The 27,355-nt window shown below is 37.4% G+C and overlaps 2 protein-coding genes across 2 annotated transcripts; both read right to left on the bottom strand.

The window, feature by feature from the left end:
• Positions 1-582: 582 nt before the first annotated feature.
• LOC102907232 (olfactory receptor 5H17-like) lies at positions 583-1,515 on the bottom strand. The gene has a single exon (XM_006981582.2). It carries the CDS (start codon positions 1,510-1,512, stop codon positions 583-585), a length of 930 nt encoding a protein of 309 aa, XP_006981644.1. The 5' UTR covers positions 1,513-1,515.
• Positions 1,516-17,709: 16,194 nt separating this feature from the next.
• LOC121826450 (olfactory receptor 5H17-like) lies at positions 17,710-18,654 on the bottom strand. Its single transcript, XM_042270282.2, has one exon. It carries the CDS (start codon positions 18,637-18,639, stop codon positions 17,710-17,712), a length of 930 nt encoding a protein of 309 aa, XP_042126216.2. The 5' UTR covers positions 18,640-18,654.
• Positions 18,655-27,355: the final 8,701 nt, after the last annotated feature.

Here is a 27,355-nt window from a genome sequence, read left to right as displayed (position 1 = left end):
ATATGACACATCCATATGCTAGTATGCATTCATCAAATAAAAAGGAATAAACACCGATACTAACTATTAATATAACATAGATAAAGCTGAAAAACATTATGCTAGGTGAAAGTGGTCAGACACAAAAACCAACTTTTGTATGACTCTGTCTACATGACATTTCTAGATAAAAGCAAGTGTGTAGAAGCAGAAGGCAGAAGAGCATCAGTCCCAGGGCTGAGGTAGTAACAGGGACCGCCTGCACATTGAAGCTTTTTCAGACAATGGAAGTATTCTAAAACTATATGGTAAAGGTTGCCTAACTATAAATTTACTAAAAGTAATTGAACCATACACTTTCAAATGGATGCAATTTACATTATGTAAATTATATATCAATAAAGCTGTTTCTTAGAAAGCCAAAAAAACATTTTCATATATGCATATGATCAATGAATACAAATGTATTTACAAACTTATGAAGGAGATGATTACAAATGTCAATTCAATTCAATAATTTCTTCCAACATTTATTATTTCAAAATCCATCTTTAACTCTACAATATTGTGATTTTTTATAAAATTAATAGATATTAATGGGATCTAAACTGTTAATTTTAACATTTTTTTCAGAGAATCCATGACTTGCTTATTTCTGAGACTGTAGATAATTGGATTTAATACAGGGATTATAACTGTGTAAAACAAAGAAAGGACCATGTCTTGATTATCTACTTCTGAAGATGCTGGGTGCACATACATGAAGAGAAGAGGTCCATAGTACAAGCACACAGATAGGAGGTGGGCTCCACAGGTGGAGAAGGCTTTTCTTACACCCTTGTCAGACTTCTTTTTTAAAATAGTAAAGAGAACAAATGTGTAAGAGATAAGAACTGTCATAATGGTAAACACTTGTATTGAACCAGAGAAAATGAAAATTATCAGATAATTCAAAGAAGGGTCAGTACAGGAAATTTTCAACAGTGGTATAGCATCACAAAAAAAGTGATATAGTATGTTAGAATTACAGAAGGTTAGTCTGGATAGAAAGCTTTCATGGATTACAGCATGAAGAAAGCCACCTACAAATGATAAAACTAATAGACGAAGGCATAGTCTATTGGTCATAATTACTGGATAAAGCAAAGGATTGCATATAGCTGCATAGTGATCATAAGCCATTGCTGCCAAGAGAAAAGATTCTGTGGTCACACTTATTACAAAGGAAAAGAATTGCACCATGCATTCAGAGATAGATATCACCTTGCCCTTGTCCAAAAGATTGAATAGCATCTTTGGTGTCACTGTGGATGATAACCAAGTATCCACTAAAGCCAAATTACTAAGGAAGAAGTACATGGGGATGTGAAGTCGAGAGTCATTCCAGACAAGAATGATAAGACCAAGGTTCCCCATAATGGTCATGAGGTATATTACCAAGAACACTAGGAACAGAAGGATTTTCCATTGTGGTTGGCATCTGAGACCTGTGAGAACAAATTCTGTCCATACTGTTTCATTCACCTTTTCCATGTCATCATTGAATGTCTCCTGAAATTAGATTTAAAAAAATGTAAGACAGTAGTCACTGGGAGTAGTCATATCAATATTCATGTGAATATTGAAGGAGCTTCTACAGATAATGTATTAAACTTTTTCTCATACTCTGAAAAATTCTACAACAGAAAGAATACTCTAGAAATCAAGAATGACAATTTTCTAATCAATTCTGTGTGGTAATGAGAGGGCTGTAGCAGATTAAAAGTGAATAAGCCGGGTGGTGGTGGCACACACCTTTAATCCCAGCACTTGGGAGGCAGAGCCAGCTGGATCTCTGTGAGTTCGAGGCCAGCCTGGGCTACCAAGTGAGTTCCAGGAGAAGGCGCAAAGCTACACAGAGAAACCCTGTCTCAAAAAACAAAAAAACAAAAACAAACAAAAGTGAATGGGAGACCTTCTAAGCTCGTGATACATTAAGTGTTAAACACACAGACACTGGAAATTTTGTGTCTTGGATGTGATGCATGAACATAAAAAAAGCTATTTGAATACACTGGATTTTAAAGAAATATTGTGTGCCTTGTAAAGGAATTTGTATTTATCCCTTAGGAATCGACTTCTAATAAGATTCACAAGACATGGTATGATTTTTACAGATACACTTTTAAATAAATAGTTGCAAGGCACAAAAAACTTTTAAGAAAAATGTTACACTGGGGGACCATAACCAAGACACAACAAAAATCCCCAAAATAAATTTACCTTCTTAGTAGCCCAGAAGGACATTTGATATAAATATTGGTGATTAAGCACACAGTAATGATAGAGTCAGTACACAAATATGCATTAGGAATATATACTCTAAAGATATTCCTTTACAGAAGTCGACATAAGTATTACGTAGTCTATATTGCCATTAAAAGGAAGTTGCCCTGATAGGGTGATTATTGCACAGGTTCAATAGCATTCAGTATATAGGATAACTAAGTTGAAGTTACATAATAGGAATCAAAGAATGATAAGAGAAGGAGAGGTAAATCATTTGATGGCTGGGTCAGTGGAGATCAAAAGAAAATGAGAACTGCCTGGAACACTCAACTCTAAATGGGCTGTCTCCATCAAATCCTTCAGTTTATAGATCTGGGAACCATGTGAAAAAAAGGATAAGAAGAGTATAAAGCCACAGGGGTTGGGAGACAACCAGAAACGAGGCCTTCTGCATTGACATGAGCAAAGTTCTAATGAGCTCACAAAAACTGAACACAGCATTCAAAGGGCCTGCACTGTTCTGCACCAGGTCCTCTGCATATATATTATGGCTTCCAGTTTAATGCTTTTATGTTGTTCCTGCGTGTGAGAATGAGTGAGTCCTAATTCAGGTGCCTTTTCTTGGATTGTTTTCCTTCTGGTGTCTTGCCTTATCCAACTTTGATGTGATAGATTTCATTATCTTTTACAGGTATCTCTCAGAAGCCTCTTCTTGTCCAATGAGAGATAGAAAGGGGATATCCAAATGGGAAGGGAAGAAGGCAGGACTGAGCAGTAGAGTTAGTGGAAATCATAGTCAGAATGTATTATATAGAAAAAATATTTTTTATGAAAGGATTATGGTGATATTTTATTTGTACTGAAATGTGATTTTAATTTTATGTTAATAAATAAAGTTGCCCTTAAAAACTGCTTGAGGCCGGCTCCCTAGCCGGAGCAGCCGGCTCCCTAGCCCCGGCCCAGGTCTGCTTGGGCTCAGGCTGGACTGTGAGCTGCTTGCTTAAAGCCAGTGCTACAAACAGCTCAGGCCTGCCCTGCTAAACAGGGCCCCTGCCTGTAAAGCCAAGCCTTGACTCGGCTCAAGAGGGAACAAGTGGCTGGCTTTAAGCTTTAGCCGGCTACCCCTTCGCTTTCACTTTCGCTTTCGCTTTCGCTTTCTCTCTTGCTTTCTCTCTTGCTTTCTCTCTGTCTCTCTGTTTCTGTCTCTCTCTCTCTCTGGATTCACACCTAGGACACTAGGTGGCTCTTTTGAAATTCGCTCGGATTTCTACTGTTCTACGCAGATTTGGTAAGTCATAAAGGAAACTATTTAAAAGACAAATTTTTTCCACATTTAAAAAAATGGGTTTCCTGTGTACATTGGAAGAAAATTGGGTTTTGTTTGAAATTTTAGGCAGTCTGACAATGGAACAACTATATGAAAAGATTAGTATTATGGGAATTATGCAGTTAATCACCATGCTTATTCTCATTTTACTATTTAAAAAGATAGTCGATTTAAGTGCCAGGATAACAGCTTTAGAAAAACCTGTTAAACCTGTAAAAATTCAGACAGGAGAAATTAACAGTGAAGTTGGTTCAAGTTTGGATCATAAGGTTACAGAAAGAAAGCCTGTTTTCACACAGTCACCCTTAATTTATCCTGTAACCGTACAGCAGATGCCTGATCAAATGGCTACACAAAATATCTGGGCTCCAATTGAACTGATGGATTTTAAAAGGTTTAAGGAGGCAATAGTATCTTATGGCATGCATTCCCCATATGTAAAGCAAATGTTAAACTCTTGGTCAACATATAATAGGATTATACCACAGGACTGGCGGGACCTTGCACAAGCTGTTCTGGAACCCAGCCAGAGAATTCAATTTCTAACGTGGTTTAAGGATGAAGCTAGAAACGTAGAAAAACAATGGACAGATAAAGGAATACAAGTTTGTCAGGATCAGCTTATTGGAGAAGGCCAATATGCTTCAATACAAACACAATGTTTATATGATGTTCAAACCGTAATTTTATGTCGAATGGCAGCCTTGAATGCATGGGACAGAGTTGAGGAACCAGGAAAAAAACCTGAGTCATTCACAAAGGTTATGCAAGGCCCAAAAGAATCTTTCACAGATTTTTTAGAAAGACGGGCTTCAGCAGTAAACAGAATGGTCTCAGGATCAGAAGCTAGTAAGGCAATAATTGAAGCTTTGGCATTTGAGAATGCGAATGCAGCATGTAAAAGAATAATCAGGCCATTAAAGGCAAGATCTGCACCTTTGGAAGATTGGATTAGAGAAACAAATAATGTTGAGGTTGATGAGCTTGATGATACGTGGGTAGGAGAAGTAATTTCAAAAGGTTTGAGGAGTGTTAGATGTTTTGGGTGTGGAAAGCAAGGACATTTTAAAAGGGACTGTAAACAGGTCATTCCTAGAAGCAATGTTTCTTCAAGGAACAATGGCAACAGAATGCCCCTTCCTTCTGGAGTATGCAGAAGGTGTGGTAAGGGAAAACACTGGACCAACGAATGTAGATCAACAAAGGACAGACAGGGTAATCCTCTGCCTCAGTTTTCGGGAAACTCCCGGAGGGGCCTCATGCAGGCCCCCATAGCAAAACCAGTTCAAACCTTTCCTGCAGCTGTAGAGGAAATCCCTGCTCTGAGCGATTAAATAACCAAATGACTATTGGAATAAATCATGCTGGTCAGGATGATGAAAAAGAGAGAATAGAAAATTCAGGAGAAAACATAAAGAAAATTTTTTGGCAAACTTCTATTAATGAACAGAGACCAAAATTAACGATAAAAATAAATGGTGTTTTGTTGTCTGGTCTGGTAGACACAGGTGCGGACATTACCATAATTGCACCAGAATTTTGGCATCCAGCTTGGCCTCTTCAGGAGGTAAACGTTCAACTGTTAGGAATTGGGACATTATCTGGAGTGAAACAGAGTGCAAGATGGCTGGAATGTATAGGTCCAGAAGGACAGAGAGGAAAATTAAAACCATATGTCGCTAACATAGCTATGAACCTGTGGGGTCGAGACTTGTTGCAACAATGGAATACTCAGATTAAAATCCCTCCAATCTCAGAAACAAATCATAAACTAGCACATGTTTCTGAGAGAAATATTAGAAGGCATTATTTTGAGTGGTCACCAGCCATCCATATTATACAAGAACAGGGCACAACAAATGATAATCCTCCAAAAATACCAACAGCTCTACCTTTAAAATGGTTAACAGACAAGCCTGTATGGGTTCAGCAATGGCCTTTAACAACAGAGAAACTCCAGGCTTTAGAAGAGCTGGTAGAAGAACAGCTAAATGCTCAGCATATTGAACAGTCAACCAGCCCTTGGAATTCTCCTGTATTTGTTATTAAAAAGAAATCTGGTAAATGGAGAATGGTAACAGACCTTAGAGCAATTAACAAAGTAATTCAGCCAATGGGCTCTCTACAATCTGGAATTCCTTTGCCTACTCTGTTACCAAAAGGATGGCCTCTCATAGTTATTGATTTAAAAGACTGTTTCTTTTCAATACCCTTACAAGAAAAAGACAAAGAAAGATTTGCTTTCACAGTGCCTACTTATAATAATTCTCAACCGGTTAAAAGATTTCAATGGAGGGTCCTCCCACAGGGAATGTTAAATAGCCCAACTCTGTGTCAATATTTTGTACAACAGCCATTGGAAGTGATACGTAAAAAATTTCCTAAATCTATAATTTATCATTATATGGATGATATTTTACTAGCTGACTCAAATGCAGATACTTTAGAAAGAATGTTTGAAGAAGTAAAGAAAATTTTGCCTTGCTGGGGATTACAAATTGCTCCTGAAAAAATACAAAGAGGAGATTCTATTAATTATTTAGGATATAAAATAGAGCTACAAAAAATTAGACCCCAAAAGGTGCAAATTAGAAGAGATAGACTACAGACTCTTAATGACTTTCAAAGATTATTTGGAGATATTTCTCATCTACGAACTATTGTTGGGGTAAAAAAAATGATGAACTGACTAATTTGTTCAAAACCTTAGAAGGTGACAAGGACTTAAATAGTCCAAGAGAATTATCACCTGAAGCTGAGAAAGAATTGGCCTTGGTAGAAAAGAAAGTACATGAAGGGCCCGTGGATCGTATTGATCCAAAGCTGGATTGCATTTTGGTTATTTTACCTTCTAGGCATTCCCCTACTGGAATATTAATGCAGAGGGAAGATATTATATTGGAATGGATATTTTTACCAAATAAACCAAATAAAAAATTAAAAACTTATGGGGAAAAAATCTCTGACTTGATTTGGAAAGGAAAATTGAGACTTCGTCAATTAGCAGGAATAGACCCAGCAGAAATTGTCGTACCTTTAACTAAGGAGGACATTGAAAAATTATGGACAGAAACTGAACCTTGGCAAAGAGCTTGCAGTAATTTTTTGGGAGAAATTAACAGCAAATATCCCAAAAGCAACAGAATTGATTTTATAAAGAGAGCTGATTGGATCTTGCCTCGAATTGTACGGCAAAAACCCATATCTGGAGTTTGTACATTTTATACAGATGCCAATAAACAAGGAAAGGCAGGTTACAAATCAGAAAATTTAAGTAAAGTGGTACAAAGTCCTTATAATTCAGTTCAAAAATCAGAATTGTATGCTATTCTGTTGGTATTAATGGATTTTTCAGAACCTCTCAACATAGTAACTGACTCTCAGTATGCTGAAAGAGTGGTATTACATATTGAGACTGCAGAATTTATCCCTGATGCTTCAGAATTAACTTCACTATTTATTCAATTACAAGATACAATCAGGAAAAGGAGTCATCCTTTATATATAACTCACATCCGATCTCATACTGGTTTGCCAGGCCCTTTAGCACAAGGCAATGATGAGATTGATAAATTATTGGTAGGAAATGTGCTGGAGGCCTCAGAATTTCATAAAAAACATCATGTCAATAGTAAAGGTTTAAAAAAAGATTTTTCCATAACCTGGCAACAAGCAAAAGAAATAGTAAAGAAATGTCCTACTTGTTCCTTCTATAATCAAACGCCATTACCAGCAGGATGTAACCCAAAGGGTACTCAGAGGAATGAAATCTGGCAGATGGATGTGTTTCACTTTGCAGAATTTGGAAAATTGAAATATGTACACCACACCATCGATACTTTTTCAGGATTTCAGTGGGCAACTGCTCTGAGTTCTGAAAAAGCTGATTCTGTAATCACTCATTTGCTAGAAGTTATGGCCATCATGGGTATACCTGCACAAATCAAAACTGACAATGCTCCATCATATGTCTCTGTTAAAATGAAACAGTTTTTTGATTATTACAAAATAAAGCATATTACAGGTATACCACATAATCCTACAGGTCAAGCAGTTATAGAAAGATCAAACAGAACTCTAAAGGATATGCTAAATAAACAGAAAGGAGTAACAAAAACCCCCAGAAATAGACTGCATAATGCTCTATTAACTTTGAATTTTCTGAATGCCAATGAGAAAGGAACAACAGCTGCAGAGAGACATTGGGTAATAGAAAAAACTACAGAATTAAATCAGCCTATATACTTTAAGGATGTGCTGACCTCAGAATGGAAGCCAGGGTATGTATTACGTTGGGGACGAGGTTTTGCTTTTGTTTCTACAGGAGAAGATAAGCTGTGGGTACCATCAAAATTGATAAAGGTTCGATTTGAACAAGAGAAACCTCTTAATTAGAGGAGGTGATAGTTCATCAATCAGCATGAACATCCAATTTAAACTAACTTGTACCTGTAACACATGTCTTTTCATTTAATCAGATAATAACTTGCCAAAAAGGAACATCCCCAAAATTAGTCTTGGGGAAAGGTTTTTGTTTTTTGTCTTTTAGGAGAATGAAGGTTAAGGAATCTGAAGGACACAAGACAAATGAGACAACTGAAGAAAAGGGACAAATCATCTATCCCAGGAAACAAAGTGAAACGGCGAAGAAGATGGGGCCCCACAACAACAAACACAACAACAACAATTCCACGTGGACAATAATAATATCACTAAACTGACAAACATCATCTACAGATCAGCTTTGAACTACAAGGTGCTCAGAGCAATTTTGAGATGACTAGCTGAGATGATCCAGTCTCAAAGACTACTTGAATAAGGACTTGAGATCAACCCTGAACTTTGGCTTTATACACAGACTGGATAATAATGAAGGATATAGTTACCTTTCCTAGAATTTGACAATTAACCTAAATTTTTCTTTCAGGATAAAGATAACTTCGCCCATACCCAGCAGGAAGCAATTTTAAGAATATGACACCCACATTGCCAAAGAAGTGGTGTGGGGCGTGTGGTTTTTTGGTTCTTTTAATGGGTTTTGGGTCTGGGATAATTTTCATTGTTTAGGGGGGTTGGTTACAAGTTGTTGTCAAGGGTTAGGAAAAAGGCTAAGCAAAGGAGATTAGATTTAAGGTTCTTGTTTAAAAAAAAAAGGAAAGAAAGAAAAGAAAAGAAAAAGATAGTTACTAGTTTTAAATACTTTACATTATTACCAACTATTAGGATATAAAGAAATGAAAGTTAGTAATTAGACATTACAATAGAAATTGTAGTCATATTAGATATGTTTTAAAATTTGAGCAGCTATATTTTAGACAGGTCATCTTCAAACCCTTCAGAAATCTACTGAATATGGCATTTAAAATGTTTTAATAACTTAGAAATTTTTCTTTTTTGAGACATGTCGGCTCCTGGCAGTACCAATCTACTTCAGAGAAAATATGGGCATTGAAGAAACTGCATATGGAGTTAATTTTCATTGTGGCAAAAGTTAGCCACTGGACAACAAAGTATCCTTGAATCAACAGGAAAAAATGGACAGACAGAACACGAAACAAAGGACTACCGATTCCTGCCAAGACAAGTGTGGTTATGGCTTTATCAGACGGCATCTTCTGAGGCCAGGACAATATGGCACCATCCCTGAAGTGGCCTTCACAATCTGGAAAAGGTACAGTGCCCTTTTCTTTGAAGGCAGCTGAACAGGCAGTGGGCCGATGGCTTCTGTTGTGCAATGGAACAGCAACTGAAAGCTCACGCCTCTCAATAGTAGACTGGCATTTAATAGAGGGATGTGGAGAAGGGGATGCTTAAATGAAGCCATATATACACAGCCAAGAAGAATGGACAGCTGAATTCAAAAACCATCAACAATTTCCAGAATTTAAAATCCTGAATCATGACATGACACTAGTGGAATTCAGGTGTTTCTGGTACATGGACTGCTCTCACCCAATGTGAGGTTGAACTTTTGACCTTGTGTACAACCTACTTCACAAATGAGTCTGTCAGATACGATAAGCCTATAGGCTGAAGATGATGCCCCAACACTGCAGAGAAACCTCAGGTGACTGTCCAGGCAGCTGGCTGTTTCTGTCAACTCACAAAATTTTTGGAAGTTGCTTTTGTGCACTTCCTGTTTTTATTTTTGTTGGCTAATATTATTTCCTTCTTGGGTCTCTGAGGGAGTTGAAGATTAGTTAGTTATAGTTGAAGATTAATTAGGATAGAAAGTGAATTAGATACATTTTGAACTTACTAAAATAGGATAGATAAGGGAATTATTTTCTCTGATTTGTCAAATACAAATGGACTAGACATCGTTTAGGTATTTGTTACTTGTATATATTGTATATAGTTATTGTACTTTTGTATATAGTTTTTCTTTTGTTAGTTATAATCTTTTGCCTTTTTTCTTTTTATTAAAATAGAAAAGGGGAAATATGGTGATATTTTATTTGTACTGAAATGTGATTTTAATTTTATGTTAATAAATAAAGTTGCCCTGGGGTCAGAGCTATTAGAGCCATAGCAAGAGCGTGGTGGTTAGAAGAGCTAGGTAGATTTCTGTGTGTTCAGGGATACAGCCAGTATTGGAGACATACGCCTTTAAGACCTGGAGGGCAGTACTTACAGGTAGTGATGAGGCAGTCATATGGTTGGGTTTACAACCAATGAGAAGGCAGAACAGAAAGAATATTTAAACACGGACAAACAGGAAGTAGCTCTCTCTCAGGGAAGCTAGGAGCACTGCAGGAGGTAAGATTTTATCTCTGAGCTCTGACCTCTCGGCTTTCTCTTTTACATTGGCTCTGTGTTTCTTATTTTAATAAGACGATTGGTTACATCTACAAAGGATAAAATAGTAAAGGTAAAAATTCCCGGAAGGACCATGTTCTTAACATCCAAGAGGAATATACTTAGGTCCACAACTCTATTAAATCCTAAAACAAGCAATGACTTGGTGCAATTAGGGCAGTTGGAAGCAGAGTTATGGGTAACCCCTTCCTTAAAGACTATAAGGAAAGATGTGTGGAAGAAAAGACGGGATACTGAGGAGGTGATATTGAAGAGACTGTAGTATGGATTGATTTCATTTATTAGACAGACAGACATGAATCACTTTCTAATTCATGAATACCTACTAATCAGGGGCTTCCACTCACTCAAGAAGTCCAAAAGGCTACAAACTCAGTTTCTTGTGCCTCTTTTACCTAGAAAGAGAATGAGGAGATTTGGTGGATGTTTTCTCACTCAAACCACATACACATACTTTCGAATACTTAGTGAGAAAAAGGACAGAGACAAAGAAATTGAGATCTTGAGGGCAAAAAAGGCAACCATATCATGACTCCAGCAAATGCATGTGGCACCACACCAATGGCATTGTCTGACTGACATGGGGCATCTGGAGTCAGCAGTAGTGGCAAAAGCTCTTATTTAAAGAGTTTTGGGACATGGTTTGGGCTACTATTAGGTTGCCTTGCTTTTCTGTTTCTATTCATTTTCAATCTCATTCCTCAACACTGTTTCTAATTAATTAAATTGTTCACTATACTAACCTTATATCCTAAATTAAGGAAAAGAAATCAAAGAGACTCTAGAAAATATTGAGCATAAAAATCATGTAAGTAGCCAAGAACCTCAAAATGTGATGTTTGTGGTGTAGAGAAAAGATGGGCCATGGATAATTAAATAAGTAATAAATAAATAAATGAATAAATATTTAAAAAATTAAAGATTAGTGACAAACACCAAAATCAATGCTCTAGTAGGACAGCAAATTAATGGAACTATTTGAGTGTAAGAATTAAGAAATTATATGTGTGTGAGTATGTTAGATAGACATATAACAAATAATGTTTATCATATATACATAAATCAATATTTTTAATATTCATGTATCAAAATATTGTCATGTGAAGTAAAAATATAAAGCTAATCATTAATCAAGACCAGAATTTATTCAGAATACACGATTGAATAAACCCAGTGGGCCATTTATCAAAACAATGAGAAATATTTTTATGTAAGAGTCAAGGCTTGATTATTTAATCCTGTTATTAAAGTGTTTTTTACAGTTCTACTTCTTCACATAATGTTATTATGATCATGTCAGTAAGATAATAGACATGTTACTCCAGCAAACCAGTCACTGTCACAGCATTGATTTTATTCAGAATTTAACAAAGTAGGAAAACAGGATCCAGTCACTATTTGCTCATTTTTTACCTGGTTTCTTTGGTATTTACTCTCATTGAAACACATATACAATATTTTTACTTTATATAAGAATTTACAATACAGTAATCATGTCTATCTTACCCAAACACCAAAGGGCTTGTGGCGATCCTTTACAGTGCTAGGCCTTCAGGAATTTGAAAGAGAGCAAGTGGGATGCTCAGGAAGGTTGGAGGAAGGAAAAGAAAGGGATAACCAAAGATAATGATTTTTTAAATTCAAAAAATAAAAAAAAAAAGCTCTCGATAGTATACTTTTAAAAGTACTAGTCCTCATAAAACAGAAAAAAAAACTGTAAATTCAGAGGACTGCCATACATAAATGGTGCAATCTTTTCCCATGACCTTTCATTTCAGAGGCTTCATTTCCAGGTCTCAGCAAATGTGGCTTATATAAGCTTGAAGTATAAGAACCAATGGTTGTGTCACTGTCTTCTTATTCCAAAGACTGAGGGAGTGGAAACGTGAAAGTCCCTTGAGGACCAGATGGCTCCCTGAAGGTCAAAGTCATGCTGTTCTACTAGAAATTGAGAATGTGGCCATGCAAGAACATAGGCTGTTCTGTACACCAGTGACCTAAGAGGTCAGCATTTGAGGGATTGCCCAGGGTCTGAGAAGTTAGGTCAGGGAGTTTCTTCTACTTGATTCTTTTTCTTTTAATGATTATGTGGACAAGTGTATATATTCCTACATTTGTGTTTGTGCATAACTGTAGTGCCCATAGCTCTTAAGAAGATGTTGGGTCCCCTGGAGGTAGAGTTGTAGGAAGTAGTAAGCCAACAGATATGAGTATTGAGTTCTGAACTTGGTCCCTCTGAAACAGCAGTATGTACTTTGGAGCCATATCTCCAGCTGAGACTTTTTTCCAAAGTCTATAAACATGGTGACTACATACTCAGATTCCTCTTCAAGCATAAATAAATAGCTTGAACACAAATATTTAATAAAAAACAAACATTTATAAACAACATTAAGATTTGGTCACTGAAAACTGATTATAGTTGTCTTCAGTGTAAATTTTTTTTATGAATATAAAGGTTATTCCCTGTTGAGCCCACAACTAGAAAAATAGGATGCAAACCAGAGGCCTATATTTTTGGAATACCCAAAAATCAATCAATATAACTTTTCTAGTAGAGAACTAATATGCAGAACAATAATGCAGATAAGAGAAGAGTTGGAGTAAACATGTCAGTATAATTACAAGCTGATTACATTAAAGACATTCTTCTCCACAAGGTTCTCATCTTATGACCAAGAAGGATGAGGTACACAGACAACAAAGAGTAAGTGAAACAAGGTTAGATTTATTAAGAGAAAGTGAGGCTCCTGGCAACAGAGAATGGATCTGAATGTGGACTGCCAAGGAAGAGTCAATGTCTACAGGATTTAATGGATTTTAATGGGTATGTGTGTATGCAAAATAGATGGAAGTGAGGATCTGTCAGAGAGGAACCCTGAACCCAGAAGGGCTGTCAACTAGGTCCATGATTCCATGCTTCTCCATGCTAACTGTTTTGGTGGATAATGAAAGAATTGTCTTTGGTTCAAGGTCTGGAGGACAGAGTGAAACAATTTTAACAGTGGTTTCCAAACTCTGTTTCTAGCTACTGATCATGGTGACAGTTGGAAAATCTGTCACCCATATAACTATTACTATGACCAAAATCTGGTTTAAATTAACATAAATTTTATCTTTTTTAGACCTCTCTTTGAGACAAATTCTACATTGAATATACCAAAGTAGGTAGTCTTTTTAACCTTTGTAATTTAAGTGATTTAGTTGCGATTTTATTTGCATTTACTGATACAATTTGTTATAGTCCAGTTTATGTTTGTATTGTCAGATGAGCATTTAATACTACACACTTTAATGTTTTGGTTTGAATTTTGAGATAAGTTCCATATATTTAACACTGACTATCCTGGAACTCACTACATAGACCAGGCTGGTCTCAAATTCAATTCACAGATGCCTGTCTATACAGACCTCCAGATCTCTATGGTTGGTATTGAGATTAAATATGTGTGTCTCCAAGCTGGCTATGTCCTTGTACCCACAGACTCTGCCTGCTATTTGATCAGATCAAGGGGGAGGAGTCATCATTCCTGTCTGTTTCCAGTGTGTCTTTGAACTCACAGAAATCCAGATGGATCTCTGCCTCTTGAGTGCTAGGATTAAAGACGTGTGTGCTACCATTACCTAACCTCTTTGTTTAACATTGTGGCTGTTCTGTTTTCTGACACCAGATAAGTTTATTATAAGGTGCACAATATAATGGTGGACACAATACATAACCACAAGGCAGAGCTTGGGGAAGCTAGTGGAAGTGGGGGAAGGACTGTAGGAGCTCGTTGGGTCAAGGAGAGCAGGAGAACACAGCCCATGGAATCAACTAAGCAGGGGTCACAAAGACTACAGTGCCAGTCAAGGAGCCCACATGGGGCTGCACTAGTTTCTCTGCATATATGTTGTGGTTGTTTAACTTTGGGTTTGTGTGGGGTTCCTAACAGTGTAAGTGGAGTGTCTGACTCTTTTGCCTGCTTTTGGGAATCTGTTTCGTCCTAGTGTGTAGCCTCATTCAGTCTTGATATGAAGGTTTGTGACTAGTCTTCTTGCAAGTGTTTATGCCATGTTCACTTGATGCCTATTCCTGGGAAGGTTGCTCTTTTATGAAGGGAAATGCAGAAACAGTGGTTTTGGGGGAGAAGTTGGGGCGGCAGGGAGGGGTAGAGGAAAAGGAGGCTGTGGTCAGGATGTATTGTAAGAGAGAACAATAAATAAAAAGAAAAATACAATATAATAAAATAAGATAAAACTAAAACCATCACATTGGAGTTGGACAAGACAAACGTAAGGAAAAGAGCCTAAGAGAAATCACACGAATCAGAGACTTGCTGTTTCGCACACTCAGGAATCCCATAAACGCAATTAATCGAAGTCATATTACATACACAGAGGACCTGGTACAGACCCATGCAAGCTGTATGATGCTTTCTTTATTGAAGAAATTTAAGAAGAGATGACACCATGCAGCCAAGCCCAGAAGTTTGTACCAAATAAAAAGGGAATGTGAATACTTCTTGTACATGATGCACTGGTGCCAGCAAGTACATTTGGTTGTAACATACTTCACAAATATTTATTTAAAGTCTGATTCAGTTAAACCATGGCTCTATCCCAAAAATAGATTCAAAGAACAGTAGCATTTCTCAGTTATAATATAAAAGGTCTTTTGTAAACCCAATGATTTTATCTAAGATTGTTTTGGCTGAAGGAGGATATTCTCCTTCAATATAAAATGCTAAATGTTATGAATTACTGAGTATACTTATCCTCTTTGGGGAAATCTGAAAATACGTCATGGGAGCTGTAATATTGGAGATAAACCTCGAAGAAAACAGACCATTCCACTGCGTATGAAGATAGGGGTAGATAGAGAAGGTGTGATTTGATGTTGACAAACAAGTCATAGAAACAAAAACATTTACTAGACCTATGGAAATTATGTCCCCAAAGCATTTCTTATCATATCTATAAAATAGGATTCAGTAAGAAAAGTGTGGGGGAAGAAACTAAAACATTAAATCAAAGATTTCTTGGTAAGAAATCCAAATAATGCTACATGAACAAGCTAAGGAAAATGATTATATACATTTTCATCCCTCTCTCTCTCTCTCTCTCTCTCTATATATATATATATATATATATATATATATATATATATATATATATATTATATCATCTGTACATATTCCTAAAAAGGTGGCTTATACAAGTCAGGGTAAGCTGTATGATATAAACATATAATCTGGTAGCAATGACAATGCATTGAAAGTTACTGAAAAGGAATATGATTCCACTTGAGAGCTGTTTGAAGAATCACCTGGTAGTAATGTTTAGGAATGAAGACAGGGAGAACATGATGAAAAAAATAAATAAACTATTACAGACACACAGGTAAGTGGTCTTGAGGATGAGAATATCAGTTTCAGTGTGAAAATGTGTGTAACACCATTTTTGAGAGATGGATAGTAAGGTTTGATCTGTACATGGATCATATCTTTTTTAAAAAAAAGTATGGATAAAGTATTCTGATATCAAAGGCTTTTTATTCTCAGCCACATAGTATGTGCTTTGTCATCAGATCCTCTCAACACATCTTGAATTTAAGTCTTTTTTGTTCAAAGCTCCCTGTGTATACAAGTCATATCAATAAATTTGGATGTTATTAAAAAATATAGTGTGTTCTTTGTGAGTTCAGGGTTTGACTTTTGGTTTTGGTTATTGGGAGAAAAAATGAAAATATTTCCTTCCACTTATGCTACTTATCTGTTTTTTCTTGTAGGTTTTTATTATTTGGTTCTTCAGTCTACTTACATTCTTAATGAGTCAACCTGTGAATTGTTCTCAGAGAAATAAATCACTTATCTTAATTCAAGCAGTGCAACAAGTTAAGACCATCTTCATACTGGCTGGCTTTACCTTGACGGCTTTGACTGCATTTTCATTAGTGAGTTTGACTATGTTCAAGTATTTGTCTATTCATATGTAATATATATGAGTTGGAATTCTTCAGCAAGTTAAATTCACCATTTCACACCAAACGTGTCAGGAAAGACATTTCACAGTTATCAGTATTGCAGAGATTTTATTCAGTGAAATCACATGCAAATCTGCCAACTACACAGAGTAAATGTCTCATGACTTTCCGGCTTAATAACGATTTTTTTCTCTATCACCCTCAAGTGTTTTTTAAAAGAAATAAATGATTATAACACTTGAAATAACATAATAACATCAAACTATAAATTACTCCTTTATTAAAATTTTTTATTCTGCTGATTTTCCTTCTTTAAAGAACCACATAAAGTTTTTGTTGCTGTTGTTTTTCTTTTTTCTTTTTTTTTAGCTTTGGTAGTTTTTAATTTTTGAGCAACTGCCATATTGTTTTCCATCATACCTGTATCTTTTTTTCTATTACCAGCTTGATACAGTATAAATTCTTATCCTAATTGTGAAATGTTTCATTGAGACTTGCCCAGTAATTGAGTAAAACCAAAACTTATTCTAAGTCACAGTCATCCTAGGGTCTGCCCTGCTATTTAGCCTCCCTGGATCTGGGGGTTGCCGTCTGATTGTTCTTTGCTTTACATCTAGAACCCACTTTGTGCTTGCTAGGCAAGCGCTCTACCACTGAGCTAAATACCCAAACACTAAATAAGATATCTAAGGGAGCAGTGTTTGTAATAGCAATATCTCAAAACAGGAAAAAATCCAAAAGTCCGCTAACTGTACATAAATAAACCAAAATGTGACACATCCATGTGCTAGTATGCGTTCATCAAATAAAAAGGAATAAACACTGATACTAACTATTAATATAACAAAGATAAAACTGAAAAACTTTATGCTAGGTGAAAATGGTCAGACACAAAAACCAAGTTTTGTATGACTCTGTCTACATGACATTTCTAGATAAAAGTAAGTGTTTAGAAGCAAGAGGCAGAACTGATTCTGTCCCAGGGCTGAGGTAGTAACAGGGACCGCCTGCACGTTGAAGCTTTTCCAGGCAATGGAAGTATTCTAAAACTATATGGTAAAGGTTGCCTAACTATAAATTTACTAAAAGTAATTGAACTATACACTTTCAAATGGATGATATTTACATTATGTAAATTATATATCAATAAGGCTGTTTCATAGAAAGCCAAAAAAATGTTTTCATATATGCATATGATCAATGAATACAAATGTATTTACAAACTTATGAAGGAGATGATTACATATGTCAATTAAATTCAATAATCTCATCCAACCTTTATTATTTCAAAATCCATCTTTACCTCTACAATATTGTGATTTTTAATAAAATTAATAGATACTAGTGGGATCTAAACTGTTATTTTTAACATTTTTTTCAGAGAATCTATGACTTGCTTATTTCTGAGGCTGTAGATAATTGGATTTAATACAGGGATTATAACTGTGTAAAACAAAGAAAGGACCATGTCTTGATCATCTAGTTCTGAAGATGCCGGGTGCACATACATGAAGAGAAGAGGTCCATAGTACAAGCACACAGATAGGAGGTGGGCTCCACAGGTGGAGAAGGCTTTCCTTACACCCTTGTCAGACTTCTTTTTTAAAATAGTAAAGAGAACAAATGTGTACGAGATAAAAACTGTCATAATGGTAAACACTTGTATTGAACCAGAGAAAATAAAAATCATCAGATAATTCAAAGAAGGGTCAGTACAGGAAATTTTCAACAGTGGTATAGCATCACAAAAAAAGTGATATAGTATGTTGGAATTACAGAAGGTTAATCTGGATAGAAAGCATTCATGGATTACAGCATGAAGAAAGCCAGCTACAAATGATAAAACTAATAGACGAATACACAGTCTATTAGTCATAACTACTGGATAAAGCAAAGGATTGCATATAGCTGCATAGCGATCATAAGCCATTGCTGCCAAGAGAAAACATTCTGTGGTCACACTTATTGCAAAGGAAAAGAACTGTACCATGCATTCAGAGATAGATATCACCTTGCCCTTGTCCAAAAGATTGAATAGCATCTTTGGTGTCACTGTGGATGATAACCAAGTATCCACTAAAGCCAAATTACTAAGGAAGAAGTACATGGGGATGTGAAGTCGAGAGTCATTCCAGACAAGAATGATAAGACCAAGGTTCCCCATAATGGTCATGAAGTATATTATCAAGAACACTAGGAACAGAAGGATTTTCCACTGTGGTTGGCACCTGAGACCTGTGAGAACAAATTCTGTCCATACTGTTTCATTCTTCTTTTCCATGTCGTCATTGAATGTCTCCTGAAATTAGATTTAATGAATGTAAGACAGTAGTCACTGGGAGTAGTCATATCAATATTTATGTGAATATTAAAGGAGCTTCTACAGATGAGATAATGTATTAAACTTTTTCTCATAGTCTGAAAAATACTACAACAGAAGGAATACTCTAGAAATCAAGAATGACAATTTTCTAATTGATTCCATGTGATAATGAGAGGGCAGAGGCAGATTAAAAGTGAATGGGAGACCTTCTAAGCTTGTGATATTTTAAGTGTGAAACACACAGACACTGGAAATTTTGTGTCGTGGATGTGATGCGTGAACATAAAAAAAAGCTATTTGAATACACTGGATTTTAAAGAAATATTGTGTTCCTTGTAAAGGAATTTGTATTTATCCCTTAGGAATAGGCTTCTAATAAGATTCACAAGACATGGAATGATTTCTACAGATACACTTTTAAATAAATAGTTGCAAGGCACAAAAAATCTTTTAAGAGAAAAGTTGGACTGAGGGACCTAACCAAGACATAACAACAAATTCCCAAATAAATTTACCTTCTTAGTAGCCCAGAAGGAGATTTTGTATAAAATATTTGTGATTAAGTACACAATAGTGATAGAGTCAGTACACAAATATGCATTAGGAATATATACTCTAAAGATATTCCTTTACAGAAGTTGACATAAGTATTACTTAGTCTATATTGCCATTAAAAGGAAGTTGCCCTGATAGGGTGATTATTGCACAGGTTGAATAGCATTCAGTATATAGGATAACTAAGATGAAGTTACATAATAGGAATCAAAGAATGATAAGAGAAGGAGAGGTAAATCACTTTATGGCTGGGTCAGTGGAGATCAAAAGAAAATGAGAACTGCCTGGAACACTCAACTCTAAGTGGGCTGTCTCCATCAAATCCTTCCCCTTAGAGATCAGAGAACTTTGTGGAGAAGGGCCAGAAAGAGTATAAGAGCCAGAGGGGTTGGGAGACACCAAGAAATGAGGCCTTCTATATCAACATGAGCAAAGTTCTCATGAACTCACAGAAACTGAACATAGCATTCAAAGGGCTTGCACTGGTCTGCACCAGGTCCTCTTTGTATATATTATGGCTTCCAGTTTAATGCTTTTATGTTGTTCCTAAGGGTGAGAATGAGTGGGTCTCTGATTCTCGTGCCTTCCCTTAGATTGTTTTCCTTCTGGTGGCTTGCCTTATCCAACTTTGATGTGATAGATTTCGTTATCTTTTATATTTATCTCTCAGAAGCCTCTTCTTGTCCAATGAGAGATAGAAAGGGGATATCCAAATGGGAAGGGAAGAAGGCAGGACTGAGTAGTAGAGTTAGTGGAAATCATAGTCAGAATGTATTATATAGAAAAAAATACTGTCTTTGAAATGATAAAATAATAATGGTAAAAATTCCCGGAAGGACCATGTTCTCAACATTCAAGTGGAATATACTTAGGCCCATGACTCTATTAAACCCTAAAACAAGCAATGACTTGGTGCAATTAGGGCAGTTGGAAGCAGAGTTATGGGTAACCCCTTCCTTAAAGACTATAAGGAAAGAAGTGTGGAGGAAAAGACAGGATACTGAGGAGGTGATATTAAAGAGACTGTAGTGTGGATAGATTTCATTTATTAGACAGACATACATGAATCACTTTCTAATTCATGAATACCTGCTAATCAGGGGCTTCCCTCACTCAAGAAATCCAAAAGGCTACAAACTCAGTTTCTTATGCCCCTCTTAGAAAGAGAATGAGGAGATTTGTTGGATGTTTTCTCACTCAAACCACATACACATACTTTCGAATACTTAGTGAGAAAAAGGACAGAGACAAAGAAATTGAGATTTTTTTTTTTTTTTTTTGGTTTTTCGAGACAGGGTTTCTCTGTGTAGCTTTGTGACTTTCCTGGAACTCACTTTGTAGACCAGGCTGGCCTCGAACTCACAGAGATCCACCTGCGTCTGCTTCCTGAGTGCTGGGATTAAAGGCGTGTGCCACCACTGCCGGGCGAAATTGAGATCTTGAGGGCAAACAAGACAACCATATCAAGACTCCAGCAAATGCATGTGGCACCACACCAATGGCATTGTCTGACTGACATGGGGCATCCGAAGTCAGCAATAGTGGCAAAAGCTCTTATTTAAAGAGTTTTGGGACATGGTTTGGGCTACTATTAGACTGCCTTGCTTTTCTGTTTCTATTCATTTTCAATCTCATTCCTCAACACTGTTTCTAATTAATTAAATTGTTCACTATACTAACCTTTATATCCTGGATTAAGGAAAATAAACCAAAGAGACTGTAGAGAAATTATTGAGCATAAAAATCATACCAGTATCCTGTAACCTCAAAATGTGACATTTGTGGTTGTAGAGAAAAGATTGGCCATCAATAATTAAATAAATAAATAATAAATAAATGAATAAATAAATAGATATTTAAAAAATTAAAGATTGGTGACAAACACCAAAATCAATGCCCTGGTAGGACAGCAAATTAATGGAACTATTTGAGTGCAAAGAATTAAGAAAATATATGTATGTGTGTGTGTCAGATAGACATATAACAAATAACATTTATCATATATACATATATCAATATTTATTTTTACATACATATATGAAAATATTGTCATGTGAAGTAAAAATATAAAGCTAATCATTAATCAAGACCAAAAAATTTAATCAGAATAAATGATTGACTAAACCCAGTGGGCCATTTATCAAAACAATGAGAAATATTTTTATGTAAGATTCAAGGCTTGATTATTTAATCCTGTTATTAAAGTGTTTTTTTCAGTTCTACCTCATCACATAATGTCATTATGCTCATGTCAGTAAGATAATAGACATGTCACTCCAGCAAACCAGTCACTCTCACAGCATTGATTTTATTCAGAATGTAACAAAGTAGGAAAGCAGGATCCAGTCAATATTTGCTCATTTTTTACCTGGTTCCTTTGGTATTAATTTACTCTCATTGATACATATATACAATATTTTTACTTTATATAAGAATTCACAATACAGTAATCATTTCTATCTTACCCAAACACCAAAGGGCTTGTGGCGATCCTTTACAGTGCTAGCCCTTCAGGAATATGAAAGAGAACAAATGAGATGCTCAGGAAGGTTGGAGGAAGGAAAATAAAGGGATAACCCAAGATACTGATTTTTTAAATTCAAAAAATAAAAAATGGCTCTCAATAGTATACTTTTAAAAGTACTAGTCCTCATAAAACAGCAAAAAAAACCTGTAAATTCAAAGAAATGCCATATATAAAAGGTGTAATCTTTTCCCATGACCTTTCATTTCAGAGGCTTCATTTCCAGGTCTCAGCAAACGTGGCTTATATAAGCTTGAAGTACAAGAACCAATGGTTGTGTCACCGTCTCCTTATTCCATAGACTGAGGGAATGGAAACGTGAAAGTCCCTTGAGGACCAGATGGCTCCCTGAAGGTCAAAGTCACGATGTTCTACTAGAGATTGAGAATGTGGCCATGCAAGAACATAGGCTGTTCTGTACACCAGTGACCTAAGAGGTCAGCATTTGAGGGATTGCACAGGGTCTGAGAAGTTAGATCAGGGAGTTTCTTCTTCTTTATGGTTCTTTTACTTTTAAAGATTATATGTACAAGTATATATATTCCTACATTTGAGTTTATGCATAACTGTGGTGCCCATAGCCCTTAAGAGGATGTTGGGTCCATGGAGCTAGAGTTGTAGGTAGTAGTAAACCACCAGATGTGAGTGTTGAGTTCGGAACTTGTTCGCTCTGAAACAGCAGTATGTACCTTTGGAGCCATATCTCCAGATGAGACTTTTTTCCAAAGTCTATAAACATGGCGACTACATACTCAGATTCCTTTTCAAGCATAAATAAAGAAGATTGAACACATATATTTAATCAAAAAAAACCAAACATCTATAAACAACATTAAAATTTGGCCACTGAAAACTGATTATAGTTGTCTTCAGTGTAAATTTTTTTATGAGTATAAAGGTTATTCCCTGTTGAGCCCACAATTAGAAAAATAGGATGCAAACCAGAGGCCTATATTTTTGGAAGACTCAATAATCAATCAGTTGGCTTGAACATAACTTTTCTAGTAGAGAACAAATATTCAGAACAATAATGCAGATAAGAGAAGAGTTGGAGTAAACATGTCAGTATGATCACAAGCTGATTACATCAAAGACATTCTTCTCCACAAGGTTCTCATCTTATGACCAAGAAGGATGAGGTACACAGACAACAAAGAGTAAGTGAAGCAAGGCAGATTTATTAAGAGAAAGCAAAGCTCCTGGCAACAGAGAATGGATCTGAATGTGGGCTGCCAAGGAAGAGTCAATGTCTATAGTATTTAATGGATTTTAATGGGTTTGTTTGTATGCAAAATAGATGGAAGTGAGCATCTGTCAGAGAAGAATCCTGAACCCAGAAGGGCTGTCAACTAGGTCCATAGTTTCATGCTTGTCCATGCTTACTGTTTTGGTGGATAAGGAAAGAACTGTCTTTGGTTCAAGGTCTGGAGGACAAGTGAAACAATTTAACAGTGTTTCCCATACTCTGTTTCTAGCTACTGGTCATGGTGACAGTTGGAAAATTCTGTTACCCATATAACTATTACTATGACCAAAATCTGGTTTAAATTAACATAAATTTTGTCTTTTTTAAACCTGTCTTTGAGACAAATTCTACATTGAATATACCAAAGTAGGTAGTCTTTTTAACCTTTGTAATTTAAGTGATTTAGTTGCGATTTTATTTGCATTTACTGATACAATTTGTTGTAGTCCAGTTTATGTTTGCATTGTCAGATGAGCATTTAATACTATACACTTTAATGTTTTGGTTTGCATTTTGAGATAAGTTCTATATATTCAACCCTGACTGTCCTGGAACTCACTACATAGACCAGGCTGGTCTCAAATTCAATTCACAGATGCCTGTCTATACAGACCTCCAGGTCTCTATGGTTGGTATTGAGATTAAACGCATGTGTCTCCAAGATGGCTATATCCTTGTACCCACAGAATCTGCCTGCTATGTGATCAGATCAAGGGGGTGGAGTCATCATTCCTGTCTGTTTCCATTGTTTCTTTGAACTCACAGAAATCCAGATGGATCTCTTCCTCTTGAGGGCTAGGATTAAAGACGTGTGTGCTACCATTGCCTAACCTCTGTGTTTAACATTGTGGCTGTTCTGTTCTCTGACACCAGATAAGTTTATTATAAGGTACACAATATAATGGTGGACACAATACATAACCACAAGGCAGAGCTCAGGGAAGCTAGTGGAAGTGGGGGAAGAAGGACTGTAGGAGCTCGTTGGGTCAAGGAGAGCAGGAGAACACAGTCCATGGAATCAACTAAGCAGGGGTCACAAAGACTACAGTGCCAGTCAAGGAGCCCACATTGGGCTGCACTAGTTTCTCTGCATATATGTTGTGGTTGTTTAGCTTGGGGTTTGTGTGGGGTTCCTAACAGTGTAAGTGGAGTGTCTGACTCTTTTGCCTGCTTTTGGGAACCTGTTTCGTCCTAGTGTGTAGCTTCATTCAGTCTTGATATGAGGGTTTGTGACTAGTCTTCTTGCAAGTTGTTATGCCATGTTCACTTGATGCCTATCTCTGGGAAGGTTGCTCTTTTATGAAGGGAAATGCAGAAACAGTGGTTTTGGGGGAGAAGTTGGGGTGGCAGGGAGGCGTAGAGGAAAAGGAGGCTGTGGTCAGGATGTATTGCATGAGAGAAGAATAAATAAAAAGAAAAAATACAATATAATAAAATAAGATAAAACTAAAACTATCACATTGGAGTTGGACAAGACAAACAATAAAATCGAAGTCATATTACATACACAGAGGACCTGGTACAGACCCATGTGTAGCTTGATTTTTTCTGCCTTGCCCACAGTCAGGACAAATCTCTGTCACCTGCCAGTCCCACAGCCGCTCAGACCCAACCAAGTAAACACAGACACTTATATTGCTTACAAACTGCATGGCCGTGGCAGGCTTCCTGCTAACTGTCCTTATCTTGCTAACTGTGCTTTTATCTTAAATTGATCCATTTCCATACATCTATACCTTGCCATGTGGCTGGTGGCTTACTGGCGTCTTCACATGCTGCTGGTCATGGCGGCGGCTGCAGCCTCTCTGGTCATTGTGGCGGCTGCAGCGTCTCCTTCTGCCTTTCTGTCCTTTTATATCTCCTCTCTGTTAGTCCCACCTATCTTTCCTGCCTAGCCACGGCCGATCAGGTTTTATTTATTAACCAATCAGAGCAACTTGACATACAGACCATCCCCCAGCACAGCCAAGTGCAGACCATCTCAAACACCTGCACTCAGGCCCATGGTCCTAATCATCCTCTATACGGACCTGCTGGGTAACGCCACAAAGAACCTGAGAATGGGCTCCCACAGGACCTACAGAACATCCCACAGCACTTCCCCTTTCTTTTTTTTTTTTTTAAAGGAAGGTTTTAACTTTTACACATCTCCAAAGTCAGCTTGGTATATTTGGGAATTTGGGCGTAGCTTCTCTTAACTACTTCCTGCTGGAGGGGGGCGCTGTATCTTATGGGGATGCAAAGAAAATTTTAGGATCATGGAGTAGTCCGTGAGACCGTATCGTCTGAGCCAGTTGCCCCGAAACGACTCTGGATGCTGGATCATCTGGGCCATGGTGTCATCGGAGACCCTTCAGGGGGTCTTGGCTGGTCAAACCTGATGTATCTCAATCTGGAAAAAATCCATAGCCTCTGGCTTTCTGTAGAGACAAAAGCAGAGTCTCCTTTCCAAAGTAACACATCCTTATATCCAAATTTTAAAGTCAAGATATCTTTAATATATACATATTGGTTTAACTCAACATCTTTTACGATCAAATGTTTTTCTGCAGTTAAAAATCCCAAAGACAATATAATCCAAACTCTCTGTGTGTGATATCCATCTTTACATGGCTTATTTTTTTTTTGGTTTTTTGGTTTTATTATTATTATTATTATTATTTTACAACACCATTCAGTTCAAAATAATAGCCACAGAATCCCCTGTTCTCCCCCTCTCGCCCACCCCTCCCCCCAGCCCACCCCCCATTCCCACCTCCTCCAGATCAAGGTCTCCCCCGAGGACCGGGATCAACCTGGTAGACTCAGTCCAGGCAGGTCCATTCCCCCCTCCCAGACCGAGCCAAGTGTCCCTGCATAAGTCCCAGGATTCAAACAGCCAACTCATGCAATGAGCCCAGGACCTGGCACCAATGCACAGCTGCCTCCCAAACAGATCAAGCCAAATGACTGTCTCACCCGTTCAGGTGGCCTGATCCAGTTGGGGGCCCCTCAGCCTTTGGTTCATAGATCCTGTGCTTCCATTCATTTGGTTATTTGTCCCGGTGCTTTATCCAACCTTGGCTTCAACAATTCTCGCTCATATAAACCCTCTTCTTACTCACTAATTAGACTCCCAGTGCTCCACCAGGGGCCCAGCCGTGGATGTCTGCCTTCAGATTCCTCAGTCCTTGGATGGGGTTTATGGCACCACTATCTGGGTGTCTGGCCATCCCATCACCAGAGTAGGTCAGTTCCTGCCGTCTCGCGACCATTGCCAGCAGTCTTTTGAGGGGGTATCTTTGTGGATCTCCGTGGGCCTCCCTAGCTCTCTGCTTCCTCCCCTTCTCACCTTCTCATGTGGTCTTCATTTACCATGGTCTGGCTTATTTTTTATATTACTTTTACTTTCTCTTTAATACCAACGTCACCGTTCCTGGAGAACTTACCGACGTCACCGCTCCGTGTGTTGAGTTCTGAATCCTCTTTACCACCACGCGAGGATTCTTCTCAGATCACACTTTATTGGAGCGCCTCTTGGTTAAGGGACTTTGTCTTTAGTATTTATTTATTTTTTTTCATAACACCGGCCTTTATCCCTGTTCATTTGTCCTTTTTCTTTAGTCCCTCTTTTTTTTTTCTTCCCTTTTTTTTTAGCCCTTTTTTTTCTTTAGCCCCACGTTGGGCGCCAAATGTAGCTTGATTTTTTCTGCCTTGCCCACAGTCAGGACAAATCTCTGTCACCTGCCAGTCCCACAGCCGCTCAGACCCAACCAAGTAAACACAGACACTTATATTGCTTACAAACTGCATGGCCGTGGCAGGCTTCCTGCTAACTGTCCTTATCTTGCTAACTGTGCTTTTATCTTAAATTGATCCATTTCCATACATCTATACCTTGCCATGTGGCTGGTGGCTTACTGGCGTCTTCACATGCTGCTGGTCATGGTGGCGGCTGCAGCCTCTCTGGTCATTGCGGCGGCTGCAGCGTCTCCTTCTGCCTTTCTGTCCTTTTATATCTCCTCTCTGTTAGTCCCACCTATCTTTCCTGCCTAGCCACGGCCGATCAGGTTTTATTTATTAACCAATCAGAGCAACTTGACATACAGACCATCCCCCAGCACAGCCAAGTGCAGACCATCTCAAACACCTGCACTCAGGCCCATGGTCCTAATCATCCTCTATACGGACCTGCTGGGTAACGCCACAAAGAACCTGAGAATGGGCTCCCACAGGACCTACAGAACATCCCATAGCACCCATGTAAGCTGTATGATGCTTTCTTTATTGAAGAAATTTAAGAAGAGATGACACCATGCAGCCAAGCCCAGAAGTTTTGTACCGAATAAAAAGGGAATGTGGATACTTCT

Source organism: Peromyscus maniculatus, chromosome 12 (assembly GCF_049852395.1).
Source record: "Peromyscus maniculatus bairdii isolate BWxNUB_F1_BW_parent chromosome 12, HU_Pman_BW_mat_3.1, whole genome shotgun sequence".
Lineage (NCBI taxonomy): Eukaryota > Metazoa > Chordata > Mammalia > Rodentia > Cricetidae > Peromyscus > Peromyscus maniculatus.
This window is presented reverse-complemented; position numbering and strand designations above follow the sequence as displayed.